Source organism: Colletotrichum aenigma, assembly GCF_013390185.1.
Source record: "Colletotrichum aenigma strain Cg56 chromosome Unknown KSG_Cg56_contig07, whole genome shotgun sequence".
Classification (NCBI taxonomy): Eukaryota; Fungi; Ascomycota; class Sordariomycetes; order Glomerellales; family Glomerellaceae; genus Colletotrichum; species Colletotrichum aenigma.
Genome location: NW_023500913.1, coordinates 3,755,290 through 3,775,468, shown reverse-complemented (window position 1 = coordinate 3,775,468; position 20,179 = coordinate 3,755,290). Strand labels below are relative to the sequence as shown.

General features: G+C 52.3%; 7 protein-coding genes across 7 annotated transcripts; 2 read left to right on the top strand and 5 right to left on the bottom strand.

The window, feature by feature from the left end:
• Nucleotides 1–583: 583 nt before the first annotated feature.
• CGCA056_v011285 (Dihydrolipoyllysine-residue succinyltransferase component of 2-oxoglutarate dehydrogenase complex) lies at nt 584–2,030 on the bottom strand (the record flags this gene model as incomplete). The annotated part of the gene is made up of 2 exons (XM_037326531.1): nt 584–883; nt 942–2,030. 2 exons carry the CDS (start codon nt 2,028–2,030, stop codon nt 584–586), a joined length of 1,389 nt encoding a protein of 462 aa, XP_037174817.1.
• Nucleotides 2,031–3,252: 1,222 nt separating this feature from the next.
• Nucleotides 3,253–4,885, bottom strand: CGCA056_v011284 (putative transporter; the record flags this gene model as incomplete). The annotated part of the gene is made up of 3 exons (XM_037326530.1): nt 3,253–3,894; nt 3,941–4,644; nt 4,705–4,885. The coding sequence occupies 3 exons, from the start codon at nt 4,883–4,885 to the stop codon at nt 3,253–3,255; spliced, it is 1,527 nt and encodes a 508-aa protein (XP_037175117.1).
• A 1,099-nt stretch (nt 4,886–5,984) lies between these two features.
• Nucleotides 5,985–8,802, top strand: mtnN (5'-methylthioadenosine/S-adenosylhomocysteine nucleosidase; the record flags this gene model as incomplete). The annotated part of the gene is made up of 4 exons (XM_037326529.1): nt 5,985–6,437; nt 6,732–7,050; nt 7,689–8,314; nt 8,800–8,802. 4 exons carry the CDS (start codon nt 5,985–5,987, stop codon nt 8,800–8,802), a joined length of 1,401 nt encoding a protein of 466 aa, XP_037175119.1.
• A 1,321-nt stretch (nt 8,803–10,123) lies between these two features.
• Nucleotides 10,124–12,262, bottom strand: PUT3-0 (Proline utilization trans-activator; the record flags this gene model as incomplete). Its single annotated transcript, XM_037326528.1, has 6 exons — nt 10,124–10,858; nt 10,909–11,120; nt 11,177–11,325; nt 11,378–11,502; nt 11,561–12,102; nt 12,169–12,262. The coding sequence occupies 6 exons, from the start codon at nt 12,260–12,262 to the stop codon at nt 10,124–10,126; spliced, it is 1,857 nt and encodes a 618-aa protein (XP_037175120.1).
• A 1,088-nt stretch (nt 12,263–13,350) lies between these two features.
• Nucleotides 13,351–14,525, bottom strand: CGCA056_v011281 (uncharacterized protein; the record flags this gene model as incomplete). The annotated part of the gene is made up of 2 exons (XM_037326527.1): nt 13,351–13,583; nt 13,643–14,525. The coding sequence occupies 2 exons, from the start codon at nt 14,523–14,525 to the stop codon at nt 13,351–13,353; spliced, it is 1,116 nt and encodes a 371-aa protein (XP_037174827.1).
• A 1,245-nt stretch (nt 14,526–15,770) lies between these two features.
• CGCA056_v011280 (putative transporter) lies at nt 15,771–16,609 on the bottom strand (the record flags this gene model as incomplete). The annotated part of the gene is made up of 3 exons (XM_037326526.1): nt 15,771–16,048; nt 16,101–16,373; nt 16,429–16,609. The coding sequence occupies 3 exons, from the start codon at nt 16,607–16,609 to the stop codon at nt 15,771–15,773; spliced, it is 732 nt and encodes a 243-aa protein (XP_037174828.1).
• Nucleotides 16,610–17,619: 1,010 nt separating this feature from the next.
• On the top strand, nt 17,620–19,410 carry CGCA056_v011279 (D-lactate dehydrogenase; the record flags this gene model as incomplete). Its single annotated transcript, XM_037326525.1, has 6 exons — nt 17,620–17,628; nt 17,681–18,083; nt 18,155–18,772; nt 18,948–19,252; nt 19,335–19,372; nt 19,404–19,410. 6 exons carry the CDS (start codon nt 17,620–17,622, stop codon nt 19,408–19,410), a joined length of 1,380 nt encoding a protein of 459 aa, XP_037175775.1.
• Nucleotides 19,411–20,179: the final 769 nt, after the last annotated feature.

The following is a 20,179-nucleotide window of genomic DNA, read 5'->3' as shown; positions in this document are numbered from 1 at the left end:
TTCCCATACATTAATCGGCAGACGTTATCAATCGCTGAAAGACTGGTGGGCCGGCCGACGCTGGTGTAAGATGTGGTCCCCGGATGTTGGAGCCGAGACTTGCGGTCCACCGGGACCAGTTCCCGCAGTACCAGCCAGGACGGCGACCGGCGTGGAGGCGGAGGGGGCAAGTCAAAGTAAGGCGCAAAATCTCCCCGCATTCAAGAATGACCACAATCTTTACTTGGCATACATGTGGGGGTTTTGGAGTGGGCAGGACATCTTGAACAGCAGGGGCATGTGGATGATGCAGCTTGGATATCGAACTCGTACGACAGCTCAACTGTGCCAGTGTCTTCGAGAAACAGGGGTAAATGGGCTTGAACCAGGACAACGCTGGGCATTGGATTCTTCCAATTATCTACGACCAGACCTTCTATGATGCAGCAGTGTACGCCTCTCCGATGCCAATGCCAGGCAATGCTATCCCGCCCAGGTACAAAGAAAAGTTTACAGATATAACACGGGGCGCAGCAGCCAGCCAGCCTCCCCCCACCAGCTGTTGTGCTATGTACCTACCCCCCTGGCTTCTATACGCAGCAGATTAGGCCAGGAGGAGTCTGGCGGGGTCCTCGATGTAGCTCTTGACGACGTTCAGGAAGGTGACGGCCTCGCGGCCGTCGATGAGGCGGTGGTCGTAGGTGACGGTGATGTACATCATGGGGCGGATCTCGAGCTTGCCGTTGACGACGACGGGGCGCTCCTTGATTCCGTTCATGTTGAAGACGGCGGCCTGGGGGTAGTTGATGACGGGGGTGCCGAAGAGGGAGCCGAAGATGCCGGGGTTGGAGATGGAGAAGTTTCCGCCGTCGAGGTCGGGCATGGTGAGCTTGCCGTCGCGAGCCTGTAATCATGTTGTTAGCGTCTTGTCATGTTTTTGAGTGTGAGTGCAGGAGGCTTACCTTGGCGGCGAGCTCAGCAACACCGCGCTCAATGCCGATGATGTCGAGGCTCTCGACGTTGCGCAGCACAGGGGTAATCAGACCCTTGGGAGCAGACACGGCGATGCTGATGTCGACGTAGTCACGGTAGGTGATGACCTCCTTATCAGTGTCGATGGAGGCGTTGAGCTGGGGGACCTGCTGGGCAGCCAGGCAGGTGGCCTTGGTGAAGGCACCCATGTATCCCAGCCTGACGCCGTGGCGCTTCATGACGTCCTCCTTGTTGCGCGCACGCCACTCCATGAGGGCGGACATGTCAACCTCGTTGATGGTGGTCAGGGAAGCGGTCATGTTCTGGGACTGCTTGAGCTTGGCGGCGATGGTCTTGCGCATGCGCGTCATCTTCTCGACACGCTCGCCGCGGGAGAAGAGGCCGGCGGCGCCGAAGGGGGCAGCCTGGGGAGCGGGAGCAGACTCGGCGGGCTTCTTCTCCTGCTTAGGAGCGGGAGCGGGCTTGCTCTCCTCCTTCTTGGGAGCCTCGGGCTCCTTCTTCTGCTCCTGGGCGGGAGCGGGAGCGGCCTCAGAGGACTCGGCAGGCTTGCTAGCTTCGGGCTTGGGCTCCTCCTTCTTGGGCGCAGGCTTCTCGCCCTCAGGGGCGGCGCCGGTCTCGACGCGCGCAAGCTTCTGCCCAACCTCGACGGTGTCGCCCTCAGCGACGAACAGCTCGACGATGGTTCCCTCCTCAGAGGCGTTGACGGCAACGTCGATCTTGTCGGTCTCGATGCTAGCGACCTCCTCATCGACCTCGACACGGTCGCCGACCTGCTTCGACAGAGAGGCAATGGTGCCCTCGGTGATGGACTCGGCCATGGGAGGGACGACGATGGTCATCTCGCCATGCTGGATTCGGGTGGAGGAGAAGGAGCGGTATTGCGACGAGGTCAGAGCAGGGTAGGAAGCTCGGGGTATCGTTCTCGTGGCGATGGATCGGACGGCGGTCGTTTTTGAGGCGACGTTGGGGGAGATGTGAAGGCGGGCTATGCCGGCGATTCTCGACGTCGTGGAGGGCCTGGCCAGGCGGCCGGCGGTCTGGAGCTGGGAGCGCATCATCTTGGAGGTTGAAGGTTGAATGAGCGACTCCTCAAGATCAGGGGTGCATCGAAGGGCGGGTTGGGAGAGGTGTTGAACGTGTTGGGGACTGCGTTGCGAACGAGAGGGCCCGGAAACGAGGCAAAATTGGCGAGGCAAAATTGGCGAGGCAAAATTGGGCAAAGAGCTCTGCCGTGACGGGTGACAGAATGCGCCGCCGCTTTACTGGGGGTAGCTCCTTCCTACCTGAACTGTTTTGGGACCTGGTGACCCTGCTAAACATAGCAGTGCCAAGCTTGGAAGGTCCTTGTGATCACATATGCAGCCTCTATCAATTCATGAACTAACTCTACGATTTTTCCACCATCAAAGAGCATCATCCATAGATACCATTTGCTTCTTCTACTACTATTCTCTCTCTGTGTTTACTTCAACAAGGTCGAATTTCCTTAAAGCAGCCCGCCGTTGTGGGAAGAAATCGGAAGCTCCGTGGCGCCGGCTGGTCCCTGTTTTCAAAAGACGTTGCGTCATTGGCCAATCGCCCTTTCGCTTCCGAGATTTTGACAGCGGCCGGAGCCAGGGTACGTACCGCCCCGTCTTCAAGCCCGCCGACCTGCAGGGGTTTTCGGCTTCTCTTACTCATCCCTTACACTGTACCCGGCCAGACGGCTTCTTACTCTCCGACCATCGACTTCCAGGGGCCGTTTGTTGTTTATCTTCGGTAAATCGTTTGTACGCGGTGGGGTTTTCGCGTCTTGGTCATCAATCATCAGCGGGTCCTCGGCACGTTTTTGGTCAAAAATGGGTTTCGGCCGCAACATCCGACGCTTACTTTTTGTGCCTGCATCGGATGCATCCGATTTGACGAATTGCTGTGATCAACACGAACTTGACCACGACGCTGAAGATGTTCGTCACCTCTGCGCCAAGGCGTGATTCAGGCATATTTTCTAATTGTTGAGTTTTTTTTATACAGAGGCATTTTGAAACATCTTCCACTGTCTGGTCGTTACAAGATTCTGCTGAGGTGGGATCAAATAAAACAGGAGACCATGCCTTCGCTGAGGATCACGGTCAAAGTTTTGTGGAAAAACCACGCTAGAATGTCTGGATAATAGCTTCAATTGACGCAAGAAGTTGGATTGAAACACTGTCACGGAATCATTACGAGTCGGTCTCTCCTATATGGAAACTGACTTACCACGGAATCTCAATATCCTCACTAGAGGGTCCCTCAAGGAGTCTACAAGTTGTACCTGAACGCCTTGTCCTGCACATCCGTCAAGTCAGAATCAACAGCGACGCCCATCTGCACCGCCTGTTCGCCTCCATCATGTCCGCCAACCATGTACTCATAACGCCCCTCACCAGCAAGCCTATCTCTCTTGGCATTCTCCTTCTTGATCGCGAACCCATACACCGCGTACGTCACGATTAACGCGACCCAGCTGGCGATACTGAGAATGCAGCCCTTGGTGTACCTTGGCGCGTCTGACTCCGTCCACGCCTGCGGGGAGACGATGCATCCGATGCAGTACACGATGAAGAAGCCCGCACTAACCACGCTCTTCTTGGTGTTGCCCTTGACGTTCGACGCCATCATGGCCGCCGAAGAGCTGAGAAGCGAGCTGCAGCAGGCGGCGAGCCAAGTGCTCGCCACGATGCCCCATTCGTAGCCTTTCGCCGGAAGCGCAAGCAGCATCGTAGAACCTAGCAAAGGGGCCAGACACAGACCCATCGAGGTGTAGACTCGGGTGCCGGGAAAGAACCTTGGCACAAGAGCGGCCACCCAGATCGTGACGAAGCTGATGGCGCCACCAGGAAGGCCTACCAACATGGTCTGGAAGGGCGAGTATCCAAATCCGTTGACCACAAGCGACGAAAACTGCTCAAAGTCAGCAACAAGTCTCCCACCAAATGACCAAACGTACCTTCAGAATCGGCGTCGTTAACGTAATGCAGAGCGCCATCATGAAATACATCCACACCATAGGCTGCTTCAGCGCCTCCGTCATCTGCTTCCCATTAAACTCCGCCCGATCCCTCGTCCCACGATCCACCGCCAACCGCAACGTCGCCACCTTCCTCTCCCTCTCATTCAAAAACCACGCCGTCGTCGTATCCCGCGGCATCAGCACGCAAAACACAACACCACACGCCGCCGTCAGCCCTCCACTAAGCAAAAACATCGCCCGCCACTTTTCAATCACCATCTCCTTCGCGCCGCCGATGCCGTACATCATGAGCGCGCCGAGGATCTGGCTCACACCCGACATGGACACCCACGTGGCGACGCGGATCGGGTGCTCGCGGCGGCGGTACCAGTTGGACGTGATGATGATGAAGGCCGGGGAGACGGCGCCCTCCGCGAAGCCGAGGAAGAAGCGCGCGGCGGCGAGGGTGTGGAAGTCGCGAGTTGCACCGAGGGTCATTTCGACGCCGCCCCAGATGATGATTGTCACGCCGACGAAGAGGGTGATGGGGAGCCGGGACATGAGGTAGGCGGCGGGGTACTCGGAGCAGAGCTGGCCGAAGTAGAAGAGGGAGATGACCCAGGAGAAGTCCTGTCCTGTGAGGCGGAGGTCTTTGCGGAGGCCGAAGACGGAGGCGTAGTTGATGGATTGTTTGTCGAGGTCTGTTGAAACTCATTGTTAGCAAAAGTCACAGAAAATATAGTTGCCAAAGGGCGTAATACATTGGAAGAAATAGACGAAAGCCATCAGGGGCATCAGAACTCTGTCGAGCTTCCGGACCAAAGCGCGCTCCTCTTCGGGGCTGATTTGCTCAAAGGCCACGTGCTCTTCATCTTGTTTCTTCGTCATCTCGAGCTCCTCAGCCGTCACGGCGAGCTGGGCATCGTCCGGCTTGGTTGCCATTGTTTTGTGACGGTGAAGTTTCGAATTGACGTTGTTTCACAAGGTCGGCTAATGCGGTGGTTTGTGGACTACAGGGTGCGCGGCTTGTGAAAAGTTTCAACGGAGTCCTCACCAACGACGCCTCGGAGGTGTGAAGACCAACATTCTGAGTTTGAAAGAGCTGGACCTGTTATATACCTGATGGAGGTTGTCGAGCGGGTCATAGACAAAACGGCAACTTGGTATGCTCAGAGACCCCTTAACCCCGGATCTGTGCAAAGCGGGGGGTTGCCCCAGCTCTCTCCGCACATCCGGGGAAGTAGCCGCGTCCACGGAACTAGCCAAGAATTGGCACGAGTCTTAGTCGCTTGTTCTTTCTGGGGTAATTCAGTGGGATAGTCTGAGACGTGTGTCGCTTGATGAACCCGAAGCTAACCCCTGGTAAGTGGTCCTTTTCGGTGACGACATCCGAGGTGCCCATAAGCCACAATGATAGTGGCATATCAATCTGTAGTTGGAATGCAATTACTTGATCCACCTAATAACATGCTTGAGCTCACCTGAGAAAGACCAGCTGACGGTAGTGTCCATGAGGAAAAGTGAGCACATGCAACTGGAGAGCTGGCAGTTAATGGATATGGGTGTCAACTATGCGTGCGTGTGCCAACGCTCCGCTCAACAAGCTAACCATGTTGGACAAGGTTCATTGGAGCCTATGCGTAATCTTAAAGCAACCTAAAAGCATGAACCTAAAAGCATGACCAATCATCTTTATGGCAATTTAATTGTCGTGGTCTCGGGATGGCTTTACCCACCTAAACGTCGCTGTAGTAACTCCTCGGGCAAACCGAAAATATAAAGGGACTGTACTCGCAGACCAGTCAGAAGAGTTGGATTATTGTTATAGGACGATCATCCGTCGACATCCAATGATCGTTGCAGTTCCTGGTGAAGCGCCAGCCTGATTTCTTGTCAGCCGCAAAATCAGGCTGCCTGCCAAGACAACCCCTCTTTCATACTCTCGATTATCACAGAACATCTTTCTGCTCGTCCTCGGGGTGTTTTTTGATAGAGCTCATCGCAAAAGGCCCCCTTCCGTTACAGGCTTCGATGAGCCATGATGACTACCCAACTTCCAGGTCTCCGACGCAAGGACTTTCATGTCGCAATCATCTGCGCCGTTGACTGCGAGTATGACGCTGTTATCTTTACCTTTGATGAGATTTGGGACGGACTTGAATTCCGACTCGGGAACGCGCCTGGGGACCACAATAAATACGAAGTCGGCCGGATCGCGAACCGCAACGCCGTTCTACTGCTGCTTACGGGTATGGGCAAAGCCAATGCAGCAAGCGGGGCTGCCAGCCTTCGATCGAGCTACACCGAGATTAAGTTGGCAATCGTGACGGGCATTTGTGGAGGGGTGCCAGGCGTTGGGACCGACAAGGAACTTCTGCTTGGTGACGTTGTTATAAGCAAATGCATCGTCCAGTACGACCTAGGAAGACGGTATGCGGACCGATTCGCTACGAAGGATGCTATCGAGGACAGCCTAGGAAGACCTCACGAGAGCGTTCGCTCCGTTCTTTCAGTTTTCGAGATGAATTCCGGGCGGGATCATTTGCAGCACCGAACAAATCAAATACTACGAGGCATCCAGGAGAAGACAGGTCACAAAGGAGCTCTATACCAACGCCCTCCCACAACAGAATATCGTCTTTTTGAACCGGGATATCTCCATAGGCACCGAGACTCTCGATGCTGCGAGTGCAGTGAACGTGGAGCGAGTGAAGCCGCACGTCAGGCTCCGTGTGATCAACTTTACTGTGACACCTCTCGTCTTCTGTCTAGGCCACGCCACCGAAAGAGGAAATTCCTGGATCTAGTATGCAATAACACGGCCGCACATGAGCTTCGTGTGGTCGTTGGGCGGCTAGGATCTGGCGATACGGTGATGAAGTCCGGGCTAGATCGCGACCAGGTTGCCCAGGAGCAAAACCTCATCGCATTTGAGATGAAAGGAGCTGGCATTTGGGACCGATTCCCTTGTGTTGTTGTCAAGGCAGCTTGTGACTATTCAGACAGCCATAAGAACAAGAAGTTCCAGAACTTTGCTGCGGCAAGGGCGGCCTCCGCAATGAAGGCAGTTTTGGAGGCTTTCCCATGCGCTGGTAGTCCATCGGAATGTGAGTAACCAGCCCTGAGTACAAAACATTTACTGATAGATTGCCGGTTCTAGCGAATCATATTGACAACCTCAGCCTCCTACCGACAACCGAAGCCTCATATGATGATGAAGAGACTACTGAAAAGAAATTGAAGAATCGCCGAAAGTTGCTTGAGTTGCTTGCCGCAGATCATGAAACACAGAAGGACTTCAACCCCCAAAAAGCCCCAGGAACGTGTGAAGGGTTTCTCAGGGACCAAAGATATCGGGAATGGCTTGAAAGCACCGCGTCAAGCATCATATGGGTCTCTGCCGGCCCAGGCTGTGGGAAATCTGTGCTGGCACGGGCTTTGGTTGATCATGGCCGACTTTCAACAAATCTTGCAAACACAACAGTTTGTTACTTCTTTTTCGAGGACGGCTACGAACGCCGTGTGAATAGTCATGACGCAATCTCCTCAATCTTGCATCAACTTTTTACCAAAGATCAGAAACGGTCTCTGATCAGGCATGCAGATAATGCTTACGAGCATTATGGAACCAGCCTGCGAGACAACTTTCATCAGCTCTGGGAGATCTTAGTAGCTTGAGCAAGCCAGCCCGAATCCGGAGAGGTTGTCTGTGTTCTGGATGTCTTGGATGAATGTAACAAAAAAGGCCGCCAAGACATTTTCGAGGTGCTGGAAAGATTCTACTTTGGCGAGCAGAACCATGCCAACTCATCAAAACTCAAGTTCCTCATAACAAGCAGGCCGTATGACGATCTGGAGATGTCCTTTGAGACGATGGCGACTGCGGAATCATATATCCGTTTGGACGGCGATGATAAGTTTGAAGAGATTCGCCACGAGATTGACCTTGTTATTGACCACAAGGTCAGAGAGTTTGGAAAACACTTCCGCGAAGAGCACCACCGAGCAATCTCAGAACGTCTTAAGGCCATGGAGAACCGCACCTATCTCTGGCTTCATCTCACGCTCAGCATCATTGATGAAAAACGTAGCGCATATCGCAAGCCCTCAAGTGTTCAGACGCTGCCTTCTAGTCTTCCATCTTCAGTATTTGATGCTTACGAGAAGATTTTGAGCCGCAGCCAGGATGAGGAGCAAGCGAGAAACCTTCTCAACATTATTCTCGCTGCCACGCAGCCTTTGACACTCAACGAAATCAACTGGGCCCTGACGTTACAGGCAAAAGACTTCATGAACCAGAAAGAACTTGAGGATGATATATGGCCTCGTGAAAGTCTGAAAATGACAGTGAAGAATCTTTGTGGCCTTTTTGTCAGTGTATTTAACGAAAAGGTTTCCTTCATCCACCAGACAGCCCGGAAATTTCTCACGACAACTTCTAGGCTATCAAACACTTGGAAAGGTAGCTTTGACATGTCTTATGCACATGGGACAATTTTCACCTCCTGCATTCGTCTGCTGTCACTACAAGACGCTCCATGGCCCCCTTTTATGACATACGCTCATCACAACTGGGTGCTACACTACAGGTCACAGGAAAGTTGGAGAAGAGATACATTCTGTAAAGCTGCTCGTGAGCTCTGCCGTACCCATGAAGGAATTGGAGGTTGTGTGCTAGACGGCGCAGATTTGGTTCTTGCAAGCTCTTTAGGGCTGCTCGAGGTAGTGGAATATATGCTCGAGGATGAGAATATTGATGTTGACTCCGAAGGGGAGTACTTTGGTACAGCTACTCTGGCTGCAACTGCAGGGGGCCATCTCCCTGTTGTTAAATCACTGATTCAGCACGGCGCTAGTAGGGACATTGAAGGTGAACGCTATTCAACGGCCCTCGAGGCCGCTGTCAGTGAAGGACATTTGGAAGTGGCAGAATGTCTTTTGGTGGATAGAGAAGATCCGGTTACCGAAGAAGTTCTCATAGCAGCTGTAGAAGATAGCGGTGATAGGGAACCCGTTGCTTGCGTGATAGAAAACGCGCGGAATTTGGTCGAGATCAACGAAAAGGTAATGATCGCTGCAGTTGAAAATGAAGTCGGCGGAGACGATATCATGGCTTACTTGTTAAATAGGTGCAGGAATGGAATTGACATTACGGAGGAATTGTTGGTGGCTGCAGCTCAGAATAGGAGTTGTGGGGACAAGATCATCGCCCTTTTGTCGAAGAGAGGGGCGATCGATTGAATGTTCAGCCAGCACTTGTTGTGGAGGCAGTCTCTGGCGGGAACCATATAAATGATGTAGATGACACCGCCGTTGATCAGCAGGTGTGGGGTAGAAGGCATAGCTTTGTTGCTGCAGAAGCGTGGAGAGGAAGTATATATCATCCAGGAGCTCGTCGTGGCTGGATCGAAAGGCCGATCCAGGGATATGATGCAAATCCTCTTTGAAAATTACGAAGGCAATTCTGAATTGACAATTGAACTCATTCTAGCCATAGCGAGAAGTGCGTTTGAGGAACGGAAGATGATCGCTTTAATACTCACTAGTTAAGGGGGTGAGGGGATTCTTCACGCAAGAAACTGTCATAACGGCAGCAAGGTGGTGGTGTTCGGAGGATAATTCAGCTGTATTTCTAATAGGGGTTAACGGCGATGCCAAAGTCACGCAAGATGTTGCTGTGGCTGCATTTTTGAATTATTAAGTACACAGGGCCAATGGCATCCCTCCTGAAGGAGTGCGAAGCCAATATTGAAATTACATATGAGGTCATCTCAGCAGCGAGAAGGAACTCTAATGGAAAAGAGACGATGGACCTGATCCGAGACAGGCGAAGGGATGGAAAAGAGTCTAGATGGCATATATTAGATCTCTTTAGATCCGAAATTAGGGGGTAAAATGTGTTTGCATCAGAGTTTAAAGTTCCTAGCAACGCATGATCACAATCATCACACGTAGGATGACTAGTACGTCTTAGCATTGGATATAGTGCCCAGAACTTCGCACAAAAGCTCAAAGTTTCATGGTTATCAAGCTCAAGGTATGTAGATGCGTACAGATGCAGGTTCAGCCGATGATAGTAGGTTCTAATAAACACAAATTCAGTCCGAGGCATTTCTCGTAAATCCCAAGCCCCGGTTGAGCAATTGCTACACGGATTCAGAAGCCCAACATATATGACTTTCACGGCTGGTTTCCCCACGGAATCTGGTTCTCCAATGCCTCCCAATCCGTCTGCTCAACCCCCGTGAACGAGAAGCCAGGTGTATGATACACCCAGTATAGGCTATTCTCCCCTTCTAACGGAATGCTAGCTAAGTCCGCGCCGCTGAATCCAAAGCTCTGCTGATCATCCTCACCACAGGCCTGAGCCCCGTCCACATCTCCGGATCGCGAACGCGGCCTCTCCATAGCATTGAGTGAAGCCGTGGTCTGCTCAACAACCCCATAGCCGCTCTCAAACGAGAAAGGCTTTGCCAACATGTCCGTCAATGACTGCTGGGGTGTTTGCCCAGTACCATGCTGCACAGGTAACGCTAGGTGCACACACATCTGGTCCAGTTCAGCGAGCCGATTCGCCGCTGCACGGTTCCCCAGACCGACTAGATATCTTAGGATAGATCTGGACCGGTCAATTCCCTTGAAACCCAGATTCTTCCCCGGGTTGATAGCCTCAACTAGCACGAAGATGTACCCCACTGAGAAGGTAGCATCCAGATCATGGAAAGCGTTCTTTGCTAGAATCTCTTTCTTTCGGAGTTCTTGGAGAATGACGAGAGTCTTACTGGCTGTCTCGACACATATCTCAGCGAGGCGTACTAAAGCTGGGCTGACTTCGTTTCGAGCGTCTTCGCGTTCTGGATCCCGGCTGTTGCGGGCCATATACAGCAGAATGGGTCTGACGGTATGTATGACGGCCTGGTAAAGTCAGTCGGATAGGCACCAGGTCATGTGTCAAGTCGTCTCACCATATAAACAGATGTATACAGACTCGAACTAGTCCTTGAAGTTGTGGTTGGTGCGTCCATGAACGGACGCCCAGCAACCAGTACGCCTGCTGGCCTGATCTCCATGAAATACTCAGACGGCATTGTCTTCTCGACCTCGTAGAGAGAGTGAAGGATATTTTGTACGTTGTTGATGAAAGTGGTCTCGGGGTCGTCTTTCTGAGAGTAGATGGCTACCAGCTCATTAGTACTGAGGCCCTGACTCCTGCCTGGCTTCAGAGGGACATACTTGAGGTGATTTTCCCAGTCAGTCTTGCTGTCTTGACGTTGACGCCCAATGCTGTTGCTGATGGAAAGCCGAGAATTTCGTATGGCGGGGCTGTGGTGATGGCGTAGTCTTCAATCGACATGGGATATCCGCCAGCTGCACATAATCTCCTGGGGCGTTCTCAGCCAACCAATTTCTGCTCAACTCACAGTGGGGACATACCTTTCCTGCATGTAGATAGACCACCAAAGCCTATTTCGATGCACATTATCTGATCGCCTTAGACATGGCGCTGAGTTTGCCCTGTGCATGCCATGACTGATGGCGAGCCTCAGCGCGGTGTTAGACTACGACGGCCCATTGTTAGTCATCGTATCTGTGTAGCCCAATGTTTCGTCAACTCACGTGCAAGTAGGCATCATCTTTCCGGTCCGCAATTTGGAGGTAAAGAGCTGTTAAAGCCATCACCTCGACTCCAACGATACCATGCTTCCTCAAATCACTCAGCAAAGGAGTCCGCTTGACTGCCTCCTGAAAGAACCTCGTCCCTGGAAGATCCCCATTTTCATCATCCCTGCTTTGGAGTAGCCTACCCACAGCAAATACCAAAAGGGCTTCCACGATCCAGATCTCAGTAAGCCTCAAATTTGCGCTGGTTTCTTGGTACAGCACGGCGAGGTTATCCGAGAACGCTCGGACATCAAATAATTGCTGCGAGATGCCAACATTGAACACAACAGTGTCCAACATCGCATGCGCCTCATCTTCGGTGGGCCAGGGACCAATAGCTTCAAGTAAGCCGCGACGGTCAATGTGCGGGAGTGGAGTTACGCCGGTGTTCGTCGAAGGACTCGCGGCGGAGCCAGGATTTGAGCGGGACACAAGAAGCGTCTTGATTTCGGAGCCGAAAGTCTCGGACGACGAGAGTGCGGATTCCGGAGCAATGGCTGTCGGAGTCAGTATCCGAGGGTCGACGAGTTGTGCAAATGGACAATTGTGATAGGTCCACTCACCCCTTGCAGTTCGCGCTGGTGAGTACGTGGGCGCGGGCAAGACCTCCACGGCGCGTATCCTCTCAAACGTGGGGGAGAACGTGGGCTGAGACATTGGAGGGCGGAGATCTTCTGGAGAAAGCAAGCTCACTGAGATGCAAGACTCCTCTTGCGGACCCCCACGCAGGACACGAGGCGTTTCCGCCACGTCGTCTGGAGGCATATGCCACCCAGGCGATGCCGGCTGTGGTGATGCCGTTCCCGGGGCGGACCTTTCTCGGTTTTGTCGTTCATAGAAGGCGACTTTGTCTTCAAGCTCCCTGACTTGTCTGATTCGCTCGAGTTTCAAATCAGCCTAGTCTCTTATATTGATGCGGCTCATATTTGGTCGGAGTATTGCAGCACTGGAAAGGGACTCACGAGACGGAATACAGCTTCCTCTTTTCGGACGCTGCAAACACACAATTCAGCCCGCGCTTGGCACAATACTTGCATGGCCGTTGCCCCGAGCACTTGACCTTCTTGTCGCGGCAAATTTGGCACGCATTAGTCGTGCGAGCAGCCTCGGCTTGAGAAGCCGAACGGAAGCGTCTCGCGGCCGGGGCACTGGCAGGCGGGCTGGACGGTTTGCGGGTTCCTCGTCGGGGTGTCGGTTCCGAGTCGACATCCATGTTTGGCAGGCTTCCTCAAGCTCCGCCGCGCCAAGGAGCGATCGCAGTTCAGCTCAGTCAGGGGAAGCGGGTGTTATGGTTTGTTTTTGTGAAAGGGAGACGCATCCGTGGGACTGTTGTCGATGGGACGATGTCGGAAAGTCGCGAGCGGTGGGGCGGAAGGCTTAGAGGCGCTAAAAATTGGGGCTGGTAGGGGCTACGAGCTTTGGGAAACTTCCCCTTCTGGGAAGATACGCGACGTCATGAGCATTCGCTGTAGAGACTCTCGCTCAGCATGCATATTTACCTTAAATCTTCAAGTTCTACTTTCTGAATTTTGCAACGACAATGACGAACAACTGCGGATCACTCAAATTTGGAACTAAATAACTCTCCTACTCCGTAGGCCAAATTTTGAGTGTTCATCCATCCTTTCATTGTTCATTTTTATCAATATCCAAGGAGTCGTCAAGCTTTGTGACTTCCGAAATAATTGCCTGGATGCCTGTTTCGAGTCTCCTCAGGTCCATTACTTAGCTGTCGTACTTATTCCTCAAAGCAAAGCCCTCAACCATGGCCGTCTTTTGTTCTTGTTCTGCTCCTTCTTCATAAAGTGTATACCGTCCTTGGTGTCTTGCTCATTTATGTGCGGTATCATCGGTCGATTCGTGTATCGCCATTGTCGTTGCCTCGACTTCGTCTGATGCTTATTGAACCCATCAACGTCCATCAGAATGCGGCCATCGACATTGCGCTTCACCTCGTCCACGTCAGCAATCGCGATGCCTTTGTATGTGCAACATTCCACGCCGAGGACCAGCCCCCTTTTGCCCCTCTCCAGCAACCGTCGGCGCACAGTTTCGGGTCGTGATGAAACTCGGTTGGATAACACTCCAGTCCAAGAATTGGCTTGTTCCCGGAGAACTCATGGATGGAAATCTCGTGGACCATCCAGACGAAGGACTCGCCGTCGAATCTGAGCGCTTCGCCGTAGATGACGAGGGCTGTGCCAGATTCCGACTTCTTGTACGAAGTACCCACGACCCTGAAGACCATTTTGGTATTGCAGTCGCTGCTGCGTACCATAGTACCGTTGGGGAAATAGGTCCATGCGAGATCGAAGTTGACTAGCCCCCTGGCTTTGAGTTGGTGTGATTGCTTCCGCGTCTCTCCTAGTATGCCGTTAAGCGTAGTAAGTAGGTTTCCCAGATACATCTTCAACAAGTCATCATTCGTATTTTCGCACAGACCAACTATCTCGTCGTAGCAGATGTACAATGGGCGGAAGGGGGGAGTAAAAACGATAGGTTTGCTCCCGTCAAGATGGAAGCCTTCGTTCTCCAGTATCAGTCCTAAGATCTCGATCAAGGCGGGATGCTGTATTGTGATCTTTTGACAAGTAAACCGAGCTTTTCCGTTAATCGCTGGCTTGTCTTTATGCTCGACCATTAAAACGTCGACGGCGGGCTGGAATTTGCCTTGATCCCACCTCTTGCCCATCTGCATCGGAGTATGGCCGGCCAATGAATAGACGGTAGAGACATGACGATCCTCCGCATACTTGGTGGTCTTGACGATTGTATGAGCGGGATATCTCTGTGGTACGTCACTCGGAGGGTCGATATATCTATGCGTTGCCTTCGTTTCTGGAATGCTGCGACGCCTCACGTTCTCGGGCCTGATCTTGCGGATCAGGATGAGTGTCTTTACTGTTCCGAGTAAATCCATCTTTCCAAAAGACGACAGTGAGTTGACGAGAAATAATCTGCGGCGCGAATAGTTTGCGAGTGAGCACAGATGATCCAATGGTATTTTGATGACAAGGGATGGATGGAGGGGGATGGAGATCAAAAGTAGTTTTATGCGTAAGTGTAGACAAACCCATAGAGGTTCTCACATCCTTTGAAAAAAATTGAACCTTGAAACCAGCGGATGACCAAAGAGGTCCCTCCTGTAGGGTTAAGGCTGCAAACTGGCGTTCGTGAAATCTCGGGAGGACCAGGTAAGAGGCGGCCTATGCACAATTTGAGACGCATTGGCATCTATTGCTGTCGACTCGATCAAAGTACGAGGGATAGCCGTCGACATGTAGGTTGAAACACTTCCTTCAAGACAGAATTCAAATGGTGTACCGGAAACCTTTGTCCTGAACATCCGTCAAGTCGGAGTTCACGACTAGTCCAACCTGGTCATTATTCCACGGAATATTCGCTGAAAACTCAGACCGCCCTGCATTAGCCTTGGAATCTCGACTTTGGTTCTTCGCTTTCACAATGACAACGTATTCGGCAAACGTCAGGATGAGACACACCATCGCCGCAATGCTCAAAATACAACCCTTCCGGTATCGTGGCGCATCGTCCTGTGTCCATGCTTGCGGGCTCACGATACAGCCCACGCAGTACGACACGAAAAAGGCTTCTGACACTATGCCTTTCTTAGTATTTCCTTTGACGTTGCTTGCAATGATGCTGGCTCCAGTACTCAACAGGGCTGAACTGCAACCACAAGCCAAGTTGAGACGACAATGCCCCACTCAGCACCTTCGGCTGGCAGAGTCATCAAGAGAATTGCACCGAGCAATGGCACGAAGCGCAAACTGATCCCGGTATACACCCTCGTTCCTGGAAGCCATCGTGGAATAAGGGCACTGGCCCACACTGTTGTGGTGTTGACTGCCCCCGCGGGCATGCCCACCAACATGGTCTGGAATTTCGAGTAGCCGAAGCCGTTGATGACCGTAGCACTGAACTAAGGAGAAAACTTTCTTTCAGTACATGTCCTTGAATGGGCTTTGTTGGGGTGGCAAAAGGTCGTTCCTACCTTGATGATTGGGGTTGTCAAAGTGACGCATAGGGCAATCAAGCAGTAAATCCAAGTCATCGGCGACATGAGTGTCTCTCGAACTTGAGCTTTGTTGAATTCAGTATGATCTCGTGTGGCTCTATCGATAGCCAGTCTCTGTGTTGCGATTTATCGTTCGCGAGGGCCGAGAAACCAGGCTGTTGTGGTGTCTCGAGGCATCATGAAGATGAAGATGAGCCCCACGGCGGATGTCAGAGCACCGCAAATGAGAAAGAGAGCGCGCCAAGCAGCGAGATGTAGGTTCCCATGTCCAATACCATACATCAGGAGCGCGCCAACAATCTGCGAGACTCCATTCATAGGGACCCAGGTCGCGACTCTGATGGGGTGCTCATTCCGCTTGTACCAGATGCTAGTGATTATTATGAAAGCTGGCGAAACAGTGCCTGCAACATGTCAGATGGATGTCGTCAAAGGCCGAAATAATTATTATTTCACCTTCGGTGAAGCCCAAGAAGAATCTCGTAGCTGCAAGCCCGGCGAAGTCGTGCACAGCTGCGAGGCACATATTTACTCCACCCCAAACAACGATGGTGATGCCAACATAGAGAGCGATTGGCAGCCTTGATAGTAAGAAAGCTGCAGGATACTCCGAACACAGCTGGCCGAGATAGAACAGTGATACGGCCCAAGAAAACTGCTCTCCTGTGAGGCGGAGATCCTCCCGAAGCCCGAAAATGGCAGCCTGGTTGATCGACTGCTTATCGAGATCTATCTGAAGAGATTAGTATCTGCTAAAGCGATTCAAGGACGATGGACTTTTTACACTGAAAGAAGTACACGACGGCCATCAGGGGCATGATGACGGCGTCGAGCTTTCGGACAACCTTTCTCTCTTCATCTGGGTCAATGCTGAAAATTTGTGGTCGGTTTTCAACCTCTTCAGCTCCGAGGTCAATTTCGTTTCCCATCTTTTCCGGTGTCACATTGGAGGATCTTCTTGACATGGCGAAATCTGAAATGGTGAAGGCTGAGGTGTAAAGATCAATTAGAGAAACTGTTGATCGACCAGTATGGCAGCTATGAAGATAAGATATCCCTGAGGCTATTTAAATACCCTAACCTGCTGTCGCTCATGGCTTCAAGGCTTGGCTGCCAGTCTGTGAATTTAATACGATTGCCTGACCTCACACCCGTCCTGCACCCGGGAAAAGGAAATATGGAATCGAAAGCCGAGATATTCAATATCCACGGGTCTCCTAGGCGACGGCCTTAGATGGGAATAATCATTTTCGGCTCTACATCACGCTCTTTCGCAGGAGCATTCAAGCTCCGTGAGATTGCCGATACTGCAATGATCTGCTTGTTGTGGCGGTTACCGAATGGAGACTCCAATTGTGCGTAAGCTGAGAGGTCGTTGCCCGCGTATGTTGTCGTTGGGGAAATCAAACCCAGTTCTTGGCTTGCATGTCAGCCCCGGATGAAAGATCCGTTGCAGCGGTCTCCCAAACCGAGCCTAAGGGGTTGGTTGGTTATCATGAGGTTCTGCCGAGTCTCCCCCGCATCACTCCGCAATTGACCCGGTCAGCCTCCGCATTCCGGCACCCTGACCCGTCCTGACAGCACTCCTTAAATGGACGACTACCAACAGAGTGAATACACTTGCTATTGGCAACAAAAAACACCGTCGAATTAATGCTGCAACATGCGGACCATGTCCTCGCTCAGATCCTCCGTTCGACCCATTCCAAGACGGGCTCCATCCTATGGGTTCCCGGCTACAAGGTTACTGAGTAATAATCCCTTCAGATTCAAACCCCATAATACGGAAGACTCTAGCAGCGCGAGACACGAAAGACGGAGTACAAGCTGGCTGAACCCAGCGTCTCTCCTGTTAGCCACAGCCGCAGCGACTCTGGGGTACGCGGTCGCAAAGAGTGTCAACAAGTCACCAACAACAAACGCGATTTTACACGATGACAGGTTGCCGGCGGTTAACTATGCAACGTTCAACGACATGGACAAAGTAAGTCTTTGTTTCTGAGTATCGTAATACAGTCACACCTGACCCATACAAGGCCGTTGATGAAATCCGACGGGAGCTGAGTGACACAGAACACGTCATCTCAACTGATACTGAAGACCTCCTCGCTCACAGTTACTCAGAGTGGTCTTCCGTCAACCTCGACACTTTACCAGTTGCTGTGGCTTACCCCCGAAGCACGGAGCAAGTCAGTGCTATCGCTCGCATCTGCCACAAGTGGCGGGTACCCATTATCCCCTTCAGCGGTGGCAGCAGTGTCGAGGGTCACATCACAGCGCCCTTTGGCGGCGTAAGCATTGATTTTGCACACATGGACAAGATCGTGAAGTTCAACAAGGATGACATGGATATCGTAGTGCAACCGAGCGTTTGTTGGACGGACCTCAATCAACAGCTTGCCCAGCAACACAGCGGGCTTTTCTTCCCCATCGACCCCGGTAAGAGTCCATCCTCCAGGTAACGGTAACATCAATGCGGGCAATAAGACTGAATCCTTGACTCTTCTCAGCCCCAAGCGCCAAGATCGGAGGCATGATAGGCACAAACTGCTCTGGCACAAACGCTGTACGCTACGGCACGATGCGAGACTGGGTCATGAACCTGACGGTCGTCCTTGCAGATGGATCCGTCGTCAAGACTCGGCGCCGCCCGAGAAAGTGCTCTGCGGGGTACAATCTTAATGGCATCTTCGTTGGCTCGGAGGGCACCCTTGGAATCGTCACGGAAGCAACTCTAAAGCTTGCCGTTGTCCCACACCACTTCTCCGTCGCAGTCGTTCCCTTCCCGACCATCAGACAGGCCGTCTCAGCTGCAGCAGACGTCATACGCGCTGGGGTGCCAGTCGCGGCTCTGGAGCTCATGGATGAAGTTCAGATGCGTATCATCAACCAGGGCGGTGCCACGAGGCCACGGGTCTGGCAAGAAAAGCCAACCCTATTCTTCAAATTCTCCGGTACACAAACTTCCGTCAACGACAACATCAGCAGCGTTCAGCGAATCGTGGAGCCTTACAGCCCTGACGTCTTCGAGTTTGCTAAAGATAAGCGTGAGCAGAAGTTTCTGTGGTCGGTCAGGAAGGAGTCGCTCTACTCGCTGCTAGCTATGCGCAAGGAGGGTGAGGAGATGTGTAAGTGCCTCCCCCTGGCCCCCTTTCCGTGCTGCCCAAAACTTACTCCGCACACTCCACTTGCCATAATTGCACAGCATCAAAATCATCCAGAAACAAAAACTGTCGTGCATGCCGGTGGGGGCTAATAGCTGCCGCTCATGCTGCGTTGGCTGACACGAGAAAAACATTGCAGGGAACACTGATGTTGCCGTCCCTCTCAGCCGGCTGGCCGACATCGTCGAGGCCAGCAAGGACGAAGCGCAAAAACTTGGTCTCAACGCCTGTATCAAAGGTCACATTGGCGACAGCAATTTCCACGAAAATATCACCTACAACAAGACCATACCTGAAGAAGCCGCCATGGCCAAACTTGCGGTCAAAAACATGGTCGCGCGCGCGTTAGAGATGGACGGCACCTCGACGGGCGAGCATGGAATAGGTTTGGGCAAGAAGGACGCCCTGTTGTCCGAAGTAGGAAATGATACGATTACCGTTATGGTGTGTTGGACCCTGAAGGCGGGGGTTGCTGGGGACATCCCTCTCGGCGATCGGGCTGACCTTTGCTTTTCCCGCCATGCAGAAGCTGATCAAGGGCACCCTAGACCCCAACTGGATCTTGTAAGTGGCTGACCCGCACGAGTCGGCACAGATCCTGAGAGTGTGCCATGCGCTAACAGCGATTCATGTCCCAAGGAATCCAGGAAAGATATTCGACCGGTAGGTTTACGGGAGAAACCAGCAATGACGAAACCATGTTTTGTATGTCGCAAGCCCAAGCTCAAAGTCTCACAAAGCAATTCGGCTGGTGGTTCCACATCCAGCTTTATATCAGAAGAGCCGTTGCAATTGATATGACCCCCGAGTCAGAATGCGTAACACATGTTTTGTTTGTTGTACCAAGTGCGACTGCCAGCCACACTGGGTAACGGTGGACAAGGGGCCCCGATGTTCCCCGTTCGTCAGGTCCGAACGGGCCCTGAATTTGTTCCCATTAATTTTTTTTCTGCCCTGCTTTCTTTTATTATTCCGACCGCCGTTCCACCACGTTCCTTGTTTGGCTTTGTCCAAAAACCCGGATTTTTGAGGGGGAAAACATGAGATTTCCAAGGCCCAGGGTAGCACCCGGGCTGGAGCACACCCCTCTCCGTTTGTAACGGTCGCTAGCCTTTCCCTCCCCCTTTGTACTCTGACAACCGGCGGGTTCCCGCGTTGTTGGGCACAAACGGCGGCAGTGCAATTGGGCGGCTTGAGACCAACAGGTATAACGCATAGTCTAAGACACAATACATATCGTCCCAATCATCGTGGTCCCCATTTTCCAAAGTTAGAAAGGGTCAGATTCCCGACAATGAACTAGTCATGCCATCGGGTCATCACGTTGTGATCTGCGGTCCCCTTTATGCCTCCTGCCGCAGAGGCAACATC